The following is a 13961-nucleotide window of genomic DNA, read 5'->3' on the forward strand; positions in this document are numbered from 1 at the left end:
GACTAGAGTCCATCATGATCTGGAAATGATGCGCCAATCATTCTTTTCAGGAATCATCTCGTCTTGGAGAGATTCAAATTTTGCCTATCCCAGTTCAAAGATCTCTCATCACCTCCTCCACAGCCCTCGCTGCCATTCTCTTCCTCTGTTCCTCCCCCATCCCTTCACCCGCTTCCCTTACGGCTTGGAGTTTTCTCATCATCTTCTCGATCTTGGCGATCTCATCCTCATCCAGGTCTTCTAACCCAATTCCCCCAGAAGCACCCTCCTTGCTAGTCTCCGCCTTGCTGGATTCTGAGGGTTCTTCAACATCCTGGCTGGACTCCCATATGGCGCGTCGTAGGCCTTCAAAGTCTGTCTTGTCAAAGCCAAAGCCCATCTTTTGGGGATCTAAATCTTTATCGTCTTCGTCTGCTTTGGCTGAGCTGGTTTCAAAGTCGCCGAACTCGGAATCTGATAGTGGTGCTTCGAGTTGAGACCAGTCGTTTGCTTCGAGGGCTTCTTTTACTCGTGCAACTCCTGTTTTTTCTGGTCCTCGTTAGTGACTTTCTGTGAGCGACAGATTCAACATACCGCCAAATTCGTTACGACCAGTATCGCCTTTTCCACCAAGAGATACAAACTCCAATCCAGCCTCTGCACAGATCTCATCCCATTCCTCCTCATTACCATCTCCTCCCACGCCAATAGCCAATCCTACACCATCCCATTCCCATCCCCCTAGTCCGTTCTTTAGGACTTTGCCGATGTGCTCTACTAGTTCCTTTGCTGGGTGATCCTTGGACGATGAAATCGGACCTGCGGTGAAGACAACTACAACACCTCCCAACACAGCGAGTACTTCGGCGGCTTCGGGAGAGAGAAATGATTCAGACCATTCAGAAGGCGAGGCGATGAGGTCAAGCCAAATGGGAACTGTGGTGGAATAGTATGGTGTTTTGAGAGCGAGGCTATGAGTTGTGCCTGCGATGCCGAGGGAGGGATCTGGTGATTCTGGGGCTGATCCTGTTAGGTCTGTGACGTGTTAGTGAATGTTGTCGTGAAGTACGCCAGTGACAAGCTCACCTTTCACCAGCTTTGACAAAACTGCTGTCTCATTCTCAAGGGCCACAGCCAGTATTCTTCTTGAGCTGGAACTCATCTCGGCTTCAGTCATCTTGGCGACCCAAATGCGACACCTTAATCTGTAATGCCTGGAGTAAAACGCGATGAATTCTGAATGACAGAATGACTGCGGTATAAGTCGGCTTGATGAATGAGATTGGTAAGGGATGTGTAGATGATGAGTGAGCGACCTTGGTGGGATGGAGGGTGCTGATAAGATAAGAACAGAGCTACCCTATACCACCGCTTAGAATATCGAGTTTTGGTAGTATCAAATCTAATAGATGAGTTGAAGGAATCAATTTGGCTCTTAGATATTTAGATCTTGAGCTATGGGATTATTTGGCGCTACTCTCTCATATCTGTGTTCTTAAACTTCGCGACGTCGTCTCCGTGGTGATTTATAGCACCATGTGAAAAGTTCTGGGCAACCAGCATGGCAATCTCAAAACGACAGCTCGAAACACACACGAATTAACATTTTGAGTTGGGAATAACTATCATGAATCATAACTAAAGACCAATGCGATCTTGATACGCCAACGCTTCCATGCAAACCCAAGGAGCTCGGTCAATCTAATGCCCCTAAACCAACCCAAACACCATCAAATACAAGGCGAATGTCTTCCACTGCCCTCTCCATCCCCTCCCCATCCAAACGTCCTCTGCAAAACCTCCAATCCCGCTCTCATTCCCCTCGCAGAATCTTCAGCACCAGGCGCAACACACTCATCCACTATATCATCACGACTCAACCGTCCTCGTCTCCTCGTCCGAATCGCCTGCTCAATAGGTCGTCGCCAGAGTCTGAACCACTGATCTTCACTCATGCATGCATATCGTAGCGTTCCCTGTCTGTCAGGCCGACTTAACGACCACTCCACGAATACCGTCTCGTACCATCGTGTTCGCAGCGATACCCACGGCCAAGTGAATATCCACAACAGAGTAAAATAAAACAAAAGAACAAGCCATCGTGTAAGGCGCCATCGGTTTGTCTGGCAGCTGTTGTATATTTCAACGCGTGCATTCGTTGTAGGGAACGTAATGTTGACTTCCCCACGATATCCCGTCCCCCGCACCAAACTCTCCAGTCTCGACCCCACGAGGGCGAAATCCCAGCCCGTCAATCGACGCTCTAGAACAAACACTTTTAGACCGGCTTTGCTCGCACAGTATCGATAGCACCATTGCGCAACACCCGGTGTGCCCTCCTCTGGCGGTCCGCTCCCTCCGAATCCCGGTGCCCGTGTCATAGCAGCTGTTCCGCGACGCACTTTGTCGAAATTGTTCACGGCGCGTATACGTCTCCATGAACGACGAGTTGCCATTTCTTGATACAGAAGGGGTGTGAGTTCAATGTGGATGTCAAAGTCGATTCCATCCTTGCTGGACTTGCGGTCTAGACCTTGGATGCGGACGTATGGTCTTGGTGGTTCTTTGGCGAGTTCTGAGATGTGCTGCTCTAGAAATTCAGGGTCTGTATCAAGACGCTTGTCGAGATAGTAGACTACTTTGTCGTTGGATGTTCCCTTGAAGGGATGGAGATCAAGGGAGGATGAGCTGGCAGGAAGAAGATCAAATGGGTTTGCGTGAGGCCCTTCATTGTCGACTACGGTGTAACTCGGAGGCGGATCATCCTCTGAGCGGTCCGTATAAGGTGTCAAGTTGTGATGTTGTCGTTGATCCTCTGGATAATGATGCATCGGCATTTGAGAAGTGGAAGTTTGACCACTCGTCACACTCTCCGAGTCCAAATGCGGAGGAGTCTGTGACGCTCGCTGCGAAGCCATACTAGACGATATACTCGCAGCAGGGAGTTTAATCGCCCTTAAAGGGTTGATGAAGAACGATATAAAAAGTCGGAGATGCTGATCAAGTCTAGATCTTGATGGAGTGATGAGCACGTGCCCAATCCGACCTCGCCACAGCGGTACACGTAAGTATTGGCTGTGAAGCACTGTTAAAAAACTGAGGGGGAAAATGAGGGGTGAAGAAAAATACAGTAAACAAGAGGGGGAAATACGAACAAGCGAATGAAACTATTTTATAAGACAAGAGCCAAAGTAAATGTTATGTTGTCAAGTCGTCAAGGCCAACGAACGTGACGAAAGCAAAGATACGTACCCTTGTCAGTGAAGCAGTTGTTGCCTGAGAGTCATGGGCTTGACCCTGCATTGAGTGAGCAGGGTATACAACTGACATAGAATTAACTGTATTCAAGATATGCCAGTTCATGCAATTTTGACGCCGAATTGCGGAGAAGATCTCATCCACTTTCCGGACCCACTTTGGCATTGACGATGGCTTCATTTTGATGACATCAAGCAAGATACGACTTTAGCATGACTATTTACTGAGACTCGACACTACACGATAGTTTTATGCATCAAGCTCAACACCAGTCAATGCTCAAAACTCAAGTCAATTATGGGCATACGCCTTCTATGCTTTTACTCAAGTCCATGGCTCATACAAGTACTGAATCCAGGAGAGTATTATCCCTCATACTTTTATTCCTCCTCTTCTATACGTGGTAGTTCTTCTTTACCTCCCTATGGATCAACATCCACCAAACGTCCAGAGTCCCACTTCTTCTTCGCCGCCTTGAGAAGAACATCCAGCTCACCACTCATCTCACACATACTGCGGAACGTACCATCCTTGTTGTTGATGAGTTCCCAGGGATGAGCATACTCCACCACTTGACCCTTGTCGAGGACAAGCACCTTGTCGTAATCTACAATGGTTGCTAAGCGGTGAGCAATTGTGATTACGGTGCCTGTGAGTTCTCGGATTGTTTCTTGGATCTTTGAGTCGGTGGCGTAGTCGATGGATGCTGTGGCTTCGTCCATGACCAACACTGTAGGAGACTTGAGCATGGCTCGAGCAAGACATAATAGCTGACGCTGCCCTTGGGACAAGTTCGAGCCTGATGCCGCGACTGGTGATTGAAGATTCAAGAAAATGTTCTTGTTGGTCTTGGTAGTTGGCGAGTTTGGTGAGCCAGGTGTTTGTGTAGGCGTAGGTGGCGATGTTAGAGGCTCATCAGGACCAATGAGCTGTACACGTCGAAGCGCCGCAAAGATCTGATGATCTGTGTACTGATCGAATGGATCCAAGTTGCTTCGGATGGTACCGTGGAATAGTGTAGGATCTTGAGGCACAATAGTGATGTTCTCTCGGAGATCCTGAAGACCAATGCTGCCAATCTCCAGTCCGTCGATGAGAATCTTGCCCTTGTCTGCCTCTAGCGCTCGGAAAATTGCCAGAGCCAGAGAACTCTTGCCTGCACCTGTTCTTCCAACAATACCAACCTTTTCTTGCGGTTCAATCTTGAGTGTAATGTTCTGCAAAACAGGGTTGAGCTCCTTTCGATAGCTTGTTGTGTAGTCCACAAACTCGACCGATCCCTTACGAGGCCAGTCTGCTGGGGGCCGGCTGTCCTCAATAACAGCATCCGCCTCTTGCTCAACATCGAGATACTCCTTGATACGTTCCATAGAGTTCATGTTTTGCTCGTTGATAGCATAAAGACGTACAAGCCACAAGACACTCTCAGTGAAGCTCAATGCGTAGCTCAGGGAAATACCCGCAGCACCTGCATCGGTTTTACCCAGGTTGAGAATGAGGAACATGCCAGCAAAGAAGGCCACCAGGTCTCCCACAAGATCAGCCCTGAAGGCCAACCATCTATTGCAGGCCCACAGGTAGATGAAGGGTCGACTCTGGGTGTTGATCTTCTCCAGATTGTCTCGGATGAATCGTCGTTCGTCGCCATAAGCTCGAATGGTTGTCATGCCACTCAAGGTTTCTCCGAATTGCTGGAACAAAGGACTGCGCTGAACTGCCTCAAGACGCTTCAGATCGCGAGAAGCTCGGAGGTAGAAAGCGGCGATGAGGTAGAACAGAACGGCAATACCAGCAGCGGCATACAAGAATTTGGGTGTGATGAATGTAATCAGGCCAACCGTCATCATAAGAGAAATGCCACAGCTGATCACACCAATTGCCACAGGTGCAATTTCTTGATCGACCGCCTCCAGATCTTTACTGAATCGGTTCATCAATTGACCAAGTGGCGTAACATCAAAGAACTTGAACTTGGCTCGCGTCACAGATGCTATCAATCGATCGTGAATGCCCTTTGATGCCGTCAATGAACCCAAGAAGATCCAGAGATCTCTGAAGAGAGCTGCAAGAGCACCTGCAATTCCTATAGCAGCGAGAACGCTCAAGTAGTACATGGCATTGACTTCCTGCGGTCGGCCTTGCGCAGAAATGGACCCATTGAGAGACCTCTGATCTTCCATAGAGCCAAGCCGGACAACGTTGGCAAATCCGACAGAGTTGAATTGTGTAGAAGAGTACACAGCCGGGTTGACCTTTGAGTCTGCTGTATTGTTGACGCCTGTACCATTGACGACTGCAGTGACGTATTGGTTCGCCCATTCACGGACCCAGAGGTTGGTAGCCAATCCAGAAACCTGCTGAGCAATAAAGACGAAGAGTGCGACAATCCAGAACCACCAAGGGCCCATTGACTGAAGATAAAGCTTGAGAACGGGCCACTTGACTGATCCAGTGGCCTTGGTCTCTTCCATGGCATCCTTCTTGGGTTTGCTCTGAGGGTCTTTCTTAGAGCTATCAACACCATCGAGAGCATCGCCTTGGCCATTGACCGTGGTTTCATCGTCACCGACGCTTGAAGGAACACGAGAAGGAATGCGCGAGGGATTTGCTGAACCAGGATGAGACTTTTGGATCTCCTCACCAAGCTTGCCGGAAGCAATAACCTCAGCTGAAGGACCTTGAATATCAACTCGACCATTCTCGAGCAGGACCACATAATCCGAAGAAGGAACACAAAGTGTCGTGTTGTGTGTCACAAGAACACAAGTACGGTTCCTCATGAGAGGTCCACGAATGCAGTTGCTAAAGATCCATTGCGCAGTGTGCGAATCAACAGCGCTCAGACAGTCGTCAAGTAGTAAATGGGCCGAGTTGGAGTAGAGGGCACGAGCAAGAGAGATACGTTGCTTCTGTCCACCAGAAAGTGTGATACCCTTTTCTCCGACCAGTGTTTCGTCGCCATGGTCGAGAATTTGGAGATCGCGCTCAAGTGCACAAGCCACAATGACATTGCGGTACCGTTGCTCATCAAATGGCGCAGAGAAGAGAATGTTTTCGCGGACGTTCGCATTAACCAGCCATGCGGATTGTGCGACGTATGCGATCGTGTTGGCGAGACCAGTCTCAGGGTCGGGATGAACATCTTCTCGACTGCGACCACCGGGACAGTAAACGCCTCCTTCGAGCAAAGTCATTTCACCAAGAAGACCCATCAACATGGATGTCTTTCCAGAGCCTGTGGGACCTGCGATGATATTCAGTTTACCGATCTTGAAATCAATGTCCAGATCCATGAGTTGGAAAGCACGGGAACTATCCTCAGCGACGGTGTCCTTGCTGCCCCACGTAAGAGTAGCGTTGTTGAAACCAATTCGCCTGACACCGTCGTCATCCACATTATCCAAGCCAAGCTGAATATACTTATCGGTCTCTTCCTCCTGAAGGAACTCCTCCACACGATCAATAGAAACCTTGGTTTCCTGGACGTGGGCGAACATATCACCAAACTGGTCCAGCGGGACACGGAGAAGCATGAAGAGCGACATGGCTGTAAAGGCAATGGATGGCTTCAGAGCCTTTTTCTCGACATATGTGTAAACAAGGAACGAGAAGAAGGTGATGAGAACGGGCACGGAGTTCCAAATAGCTACAGCCAGTGCCCAAACCATGAACCTCGAACGCAAAGCCTTGAGTTCCAGTTGACGCTTCTCGTCAATGATACGGCCAAAGCGCTGCTCCCAGGCAAAGTACTTGATGATGCGAATGTTTTGCAAGACTTCATTGGTAACATTAGTACGCTTGTCGGTTGCTGCAAGAATTCTCTTCGAAGTGATGGTGAAACCGCGAGCAAGACCGTAGTTGACAGGGAGAAGAAGGACCATGACGATGATGCCAGGGATAGCACTAAGACCCATGACCTGCCAGAGCAGAACGACAGCAATGATCAGTTGTGTAGGAGCGGAAGCACACAGAAAGTGCAGGTACGCAGTAACTTCCGAAATCTTGAAACTGTCGATAGACATGAGGTTGATAATGGTACCAAGATTGGCCTGCTCATCAGCAGAATCGTCTTTCTTGTCGTCCTTGATACTCTCGTTGGCAGATTCGGCATCGTTGGGAGAAGCTTTCTTATCGTCCTTCTTCATGCTCAGAGCTCGCTTAATCTTTCCAACAAAGCCATTATGTGTCTCATCTTCCTTTGGAGGGCTAGCTTTATCATCAAGCAACACCTTATCCTTGCCTGTGGATGCCTTGCGACGAAGTGCTTTGGCATAAATGTCGCCGATAATAAGAGCTCGGACACGGATACAGATCTTTCGACCAATCCAGAGAGCTTGGTTATCGGCGTATGAACGTATTAAATCGACTACAGGAAGGCCAATGACATAAAGCCAGATGACATTGATCGGTCTGTTTTTATCCGATTTTTCTGCATTGTAGCCTTCCACGAACTCGAGAATCACCTTCAGAAGAAGGGTTGGCGCAAACGTAAAGAGACCGGCAAGGACGGCGAGAGCGCATTGAATCAGCAGGTCCCGCCTGAAGTACTTCAGCAGATGCATCGCGAGAGAGCCAGTTCGCTTCATCTGGCGGTAATCAGCAATAACAGCAGCGGCCTTGTCCTTGGGCAACAAGTTCCAGACATGCTCCATTTCCATGGGAGCCTTCCAGCCCTTGTAGACGATCGCATCAACCCAGCCAAACACAGCCAGGGAAAACAGACTGGCCAATGGTTCGCGCGAGGGTTCAATTCCGTCCTCCCATTCCAAGCGGACTGTTTTGTTGCCCTTTCTAGTGGTCATTGCCATTGCGAAAAGGAGTGTAATAAGTCCAAACTCCACAATTGTTGTGTCCTTGTCGATTCGGCTAATGTCATCTTGGAGGAAGACGGATCGGAAAAGAAAGACTGAGAGGACCCAGTTGAAGCTGTAGAGGAAAGCTGTATGGTTCCAGAGATGAGGACCACGCCACTTCAGAGCACCGAGCACCAGACGCAGAGTCGAGAGGACGAAAACGTATATCCAAATAAGTAGACCAGTGATAGCAGCAGCACGGTTATGGCGTCCCTTGCTGCCTTCAGACAGCTGGATAACATTTACGGCAATGAGACCAGCGACAGCAAGTTCCTCAACAATCTGCGAAACAAATTGTCCAGTAGGTGTGTCGGCTTGGACTATAGAACCACGAGTAGTGGTCTTGACAAGGGCCAATCGACCGCCGTTAATCTCAAGCGCATCATCGTCATCAGAGTCGTCAACCTGTTCGGGAGGAAGATCGGTATGGCTGTGGCGTCGGTCCTCGTTTGCAAGCTGTTGATACCTAGCTTTAGACTTGGACCAGGAGCTTACAATGCGGGAAATGCTTGTCCAAGCTAAAAGCGCAACGGAAACGAATAGGGTGATCAGAGGGAACAGAATCTGCAGGTAGCTAGAGTAGTACAAGAAAAACTGTCAGCCAATTTTTCAAGCGCAGGGATAAAGACAAGGGAGCACAAACTCTACTCGGAAGCAGACGCTGAAGTCATCGGTCTCCCATATAGATCCCTTGCACTGCGCAAACCCCATGGTTTCGGAGATATTGCTGATGTCGAGCTCACTAGAGTGAGGGACTGCCGCAGAGGCGGGAAAAGCAAGTAATTCGAGATGTCGCGACAATGGACTGGTCGAGATTGTAGGCGTAAGAAGAGTTCTTAGACAACGAGTTCGGGCAGATGATCATCAAGACCCAAGGTGGGTTGCACGCGTGCGTCGGACTGGTAGCGGTGGCTGCGGCGCCAGAGGTCTCGAGGCAGTCAAGGTATTGTACAGTCCTGTCGGAGCTTTGTCGCAATAATCCCGGTCAAGCGTCACTTGCAAGCACCACTGATAGAGCGTGGCGTGACGTGAGCGATTCTGGTAGAACCCGGATGGTCGAGAAGAATTGATATCTCAAAACCGTAATGCGCTTCTTTGCGATCGCAATTTTTGAGTCGTTCAACACTCAATCGAACCGTAGGTTGATGCCGAGGTCACAGATTGCCGTGTGATCATCGATCAGATGCCGTCAGAGTTTGTATGCGAACTCTGAACACTCTCGGACGAATGACGTCTTTGTAGAGAGCGTAAAGGGACCAAGAGGAATGCTCTGCAAGAAACTGAAATGAAAGAATATCTGTACCGAGGTCAATTGAATTATTAGATGAAGAATGCAGTCGAAACAAAAGGTTTTGACCGTGACTTGCAGGACTAAGAAAAGAGGAGGAAGAGATGAAGAGTGCGGCGGCCGTTAAAGAGAAGAACGAACCGAACGAACGGAAGGACTAGGCCAGGCGCAAACAACAAGTCCGAGATACGTTATGGATTCACACGCACGCAAGACAAGACTTTACTCTTGTTGGATGCACCGGGGGGAGAGGAAAGTGGAGGGCATGTGTCGGTGTCCAGGGAGTGAGATGCTTTAGTGGGGCAGTGATGGCCTAGGCTAGGTACAGTTCAGTAGGTGAGGTAACGATGGGGATGCAATGCGATGCGATGCGATCCATACAGATGATGAATGCAATGTTGCCCTGCCCTGTAACTTTACGAAAGCCTTGAATTTAGTTGGTGTCGGGTTATTCCTTGCTATTTCCTCGTACTGAATTAAGTTTGAAAGAATCTCTAGCTCAACGATCCTTTGGACCCATTTACCCACTACAAATTTCTCACAAGTCGTCATGACAAACATTAGCAATTAATGATGCGAGCAATCTGTATGTTACCCCAGTTCTATACTGTAAGACGGGGCTGCGGGGACAATCACCTCGCCTACTCCGTTTCGAGCAGGTGTCAGATTCCTCAAATCAATTCTCCTCACCATCAATTGAATGCTGTAAATGTTTTCATGTTCAAATGCTACTGATTGATAGCAACCAATCCTTGTAAAAGGTCACAAGGATATCAACGTTGAGCCAAAACTGAGACATGTCTAGACAAGGTATTTTAACCAGACAGACCCAGTTAGCGTTTGGACTTGAAGATACCTAACCGACCGCTACAAAAGTGCCTTTCATCAGGTAACTCGCTCCGACAGCCTTATCTAACAGGTATCAGTCATGACGTTATGAGAGCTTGGCTCGGAACCAATACCGACAGACTGTAAAATGATGGACTGACTCGAGTAAACAAGGGCGAGGTTTAATAAATATCGGGAGTTGACGCGTGGGAACGTGCAGTTATTATGAATCAGTGAAATGCCAGTATTGTCTTGACTAATTTCCACGCACGTACCGTGTATTTGGTAGACATGGTGATAATTGGGATCGTGATCGTTGTAAATAAGGTTCAACTGAATGAGCCTGATTAATACCCAATTGATTGCATCAACTGCCATCAAAGAGTTGACGAAGATGCTCTGTTTGTCTCTATCGGCGGTTTACATGGAGTATCCCCATACACGACGCTCGTGATGTGTCCTTTGTTAACAACCCAAATGGATTGTATCTACAGACAAGGGTTACTCATGAAGATCAAACATTTATTGTCTTCTTTGTCTTTGATCAACAATTACCAGTTGCATCCTAATCATATCATGCAATTCACGACAAACGTTCCAGTCATACATCACCACAACACCATGAGCTGAAGTCTTGTGCTCTCTCTTCTAAACAGGGATCATGTCTTCAACAGCTTACATGCCACCCTACGGTCTGAGCGCACCCATCACAATTGTGTCCGTAGCTCTGATATGCAGGTAATACGCCTCATCCAATCGCTTATAACTTTGTTTCTCACCCATCAACAGACAAAAACGCCATTGAGGCTCTACTATATCTACTGCTCGCAATCATCTTACAACAATCACATTGTCAAGCAACACAACCCTCAAACGCACTGTACGACAAGAGACATGTGTCGTGCATTCAGCCTCAACACATGCAAACCGTCAGGTTGATCACAATCCCCTCTTTCATGATTCGCTATCCCTCACCGCCGGCTAATACACTCGTTCCTTATCGTTGCTCCAGGTCCCTTGGAAAAAACGGTTCCCCCACGTTCTAATGCCGTGGAGCGGTTACATTCAACGTCTTTGACCAATCGATGTCTGATGACCTTGCAGTTGAACTGGGTGTGTTCCTGTTGGACCGTGATGCGAGGGCCTCACTTCTGCAGGACCGGTGAGACCTGCAGTGCTGTGAGACAAACCAGAGACTAAACTCTTGTGTAGATGTTTGTTTACTCTTTGCTGGGGTGTAACCGTCAGTGGGGTTAGTCATTTCTTTCATTCCGACGTGAACTACCCTGCAGTTACACAGTCAAGCGAAACCGGATATTACACAATTGGCATTAAATATATGTCATTCATAGATCGTTCTTGAGTTACAACGGAGCTCATCCGTACCACACACGTGGCTTTCAGACATGGCGTCCCTCTCCAACCAACCCGTCATGACAGCTCTTGAGCTATTTTTGTTAATATTGACACGACAGCCTTTAATAACTGTCCCAATTCCCTTCCCAGCCAAGATGACATCACTACCCCGACTCCTCCGGCTTGTTGTAGCAAAAAGGAACAAAAACATGTTAACTATTTTATCTTTTCTTCCTCTTTACTGTTGATACACAATACGCCCGTCTTAGCGGGCCACAACATAAGGCTGAATCAATCGTGCCTTACGTTCATCAAGATGGCTGATTAGCCCATAATCATGCCCTTCATACCGGCCATGTCACCCTCCTTGGCGGCGATTTCGAAATAACCGTAGATGATACTGTATCAGTTAGTACTGCGTTTCAAGGGACGAAGTGATTTGACTTACGTGACAGCAAGGAGAGTACCGGTACCGGAACCAAGAGCGCCCAAAAGGTCACTGGTGACGGAGAGCGCACCAATGCAGGCACCACCAAAGGCGGCGGCAGTAGGAATGATGCGCTTGAGCTCCTTGTACATGGACTGATCACGGTGACCAGCCATGACGAGACCCTGATCCTTGAGCTGCTTGGCAACATCACGAGGGCTGGAACCAGAGACCTCAATCCAGGTCTTGGAGAAGAGAGCACAAGCACCGAGCATGTAGACAATGTAGGCGCTCATGTGGATAGGGTCGAGAAGAGCCTCCTTCAGGTTCTGGGGAGGAGACATGTAGTAGACGAGACCAGAGGTAGCGTGGAGCTGAGAAGAACCATCCTTAGCCTCCCAGACACCGAAGAGACGGACAAGGAGGTTCTCAGAGAAGCGGGAGTAGAGCATCTGGCTGATAAGGAAGACGTTGGAAGAAAGAGCAGACTGCAGCATGATGGGCATGTTGGAGGTGTAGAACAGGCGGACGGGGTAAGATCCACGAGCGCCACGCTGGCGAGAAGACTTGACAGGGATCTCGACGCGGAAACCCTGGAGGTAGATGACAGCGGCGAAGACGGCAATGGTGGCAAGGAGGTTCATGATGTTGGGGAGGTTCTGGCGGTAGAAAGCCTCCTGGAGAGCTCGCTGCTTGTTGGGCCAGGTCATGAGGAGGTGGAAGAGGGCAATAACGGCACCCTCAAACTCGGGACCACGGCCAGTGTTGATGGTGGTGGGGGAGAAAGCCTTCCACATGATGGACTCGCAGATGTTGGTGGCAATGAACAGAGAGATACCGCTGCCAAGACCGTAGCCCTTCTGGAGGAGCTCGTCGAGGAGGATAACAATCATACCGGCAACAACAAGCTGGAGAATCAGGAGGAAGACAATACCAGCACCAAGGTCGGAGGGAGGTCCATAGAGACCGGAGAAGACGTAGACAGTAGCAGTACCGGCGGAGAGGATGAAAGCCAGAAGCTTCTGGGCGGTCTGGTAGAGCTCGCGGTCGGACTTGAGGTCAAGGTTGACGTCGATCATGTGGGTGCCAGCAAGGAGCTGGAAAACCATGCCAGAGGAGATGATGGGGGTGATACCCAATTCCATCAGTGTACCACGGTTACTCGCGATAACCATTCGCAGCCAGTATAGAGGATCCGAGTTGTCGGAGGAGACGATACCGTAGAGAGGCATCTGGCTCATGACCAGGAAGATGAGGAGGGTGAGGGCCGTCCACATGAGCTTCTGGTTGAAGGGAATCTTGGTCTCCGGCTGCTGAACCTCAGGGAGGAACGGCACGAACGGTTTGACCAGATCGAGGAATCGTACTATCGAGCGCAATCACTGTTAGCTTTGGTCTGATGATCGCGATACCAATTGACAATTGCGCGCCATTTTGTGATGTCGCATGAGCTCAAAGTTTGAGCTTCAGCTTCAGACAAGGAGAACAACTTACGGGAACTCATGGTGGGCAACGATACTAAAGGGACAGAACAAGAATTGGACTATTCATCCAATGAGGGGAAGAAAGAAGGAAAGAAAAGGAAGATGCTGAGCTTGAAGAGCCCAGGCGATTTGAAGGGTCGATGGGAGAATAATTAAAGGAGAGCTGGGGGGGCGGAGGTTGGCGATCTGGCTTCAATGAACCCAAATTGTAGATGTGTCCAATATTGGGAGTGGAGTGGCACGTGACCTACCCCAGCCAGGGGCGACTCGAGAGCTCCAGCTAAGGTTCCATTCCCTGAGCTTCTAGGTAAAACGTACCTATAGGGAGCTAGCTAGCTGTGAACAAAGGGGTTTCAGCCTCTGAGACCAATTGAAGCTAAGCTTTGAACCCCGCCGTAATTTTTCCGTCAAAATGACTCCGCTTTGCCTGTTCTGGAACATTTTGATGATTTGACTGGAATATTTGTTCATTTACACTGAAACAGTGA

The 13961-nt window shown here is 49.0% G+C and overlaps 4 protein-coding genes across 4 annotated transcripts; all 4 read right to left on the bottom strand.

Annotated features, from left to right (window-relative positions):
- Positions 1-18: 18 nt before the first annotated feature.
- On the bottom strand, positions 19-1325 carry BKA55DRAFT_575262 (uncharacterized protein). Its single transcript, XM_046193374.1, has 3 exons — positions 1066-1325; positions 574-1014; positions 19-528 (listed from the first exon to the last, which is right to left on the bottom strand). Exons 1-3 carry the CDS (start codon positions 1154-1156, stop codon positions 95-97), a joined length of 966 nt encoding a protein of 321 aa, XP_046047156.1. The 5' UTR covers positions 1157-1325; the 3' UTR covers positions 19-94.
- A 243-nt stretch (positions 1326-1568) lies between these two features.
- Positions 1569-3357, bottom strand: BKA55DRAFT_575264 (uncharacterized protein). Its single transcript, XM_046193375.1, has 2 exons — positions 3232-3357; positions 1569-3054 (listed from the first exon to the last, which is right to left on the bottom strand). The coding sequence occupies exon 2, from the start codon at positions 2895-2897 to the stop codon at positions 1710-1712; it is 1188 nt and encodes a 395-aa protein (XP_046047157.1). The 5' UTR covers positions 2898-3054; positions 3232-3357; the 3' UTR covers positions 1569-1709.
- A 302-nt stretch (positions 3358-3659) lies between these two features.
- Positions 3660-8801, bottom strand: BKA55DRAFT_692826 (uncharacterized protein; the record flags this gene model as incomplete). The annotated part of the gene is made up of 2 exons (XM_046199837.1): positions 3660-8664; positions 8734-8801. 2 exons carry the CDS (start codon positions 8799-8801, stop codon positions 3660-3662), a joined length of 5073 nt encoding a protein of 1690 aa, XP_046047158.1.
- Positions 8802-11886: 3085 nt separating this feature from the next.
- BKA55DRAFT_692827 (SecY subunit domain-containing protein) lies at positions 11887-13493 on the bottom strand (the record flags this gene model as incomplete). Its single annotated transcript, XM_046199838.1, has 3 exons — positions 11887-11962; positions 12011-13355; positions 13484-13493. 3 exons carry the CDS (start codon positions 13491-13493, stop codon positions 11887-11889), a joined length of 1431 nt encoding a protein of 476 aa, XP_046047159.1.
- Between the last annotated feature and the right edge of the window lie 468 nt (positions 13494-13961).

This window comes from Fusarium redolens (genome assembly GCF_020744475.1).
Source record: "Fusarium redolens strain MPI-CAGE-AT-0023 chromosome Unknown BKA55scaffold_12, whole genome shotgun sequence".
In the NCBI taxonomy this organism is placed as follows: domain Eukaryota; kingdom Fungi; phylum Ascomycota; class Sordariomycetes; order Hypocreales; family Nectriaceae; genus Fusarium; species Fusarium redolens.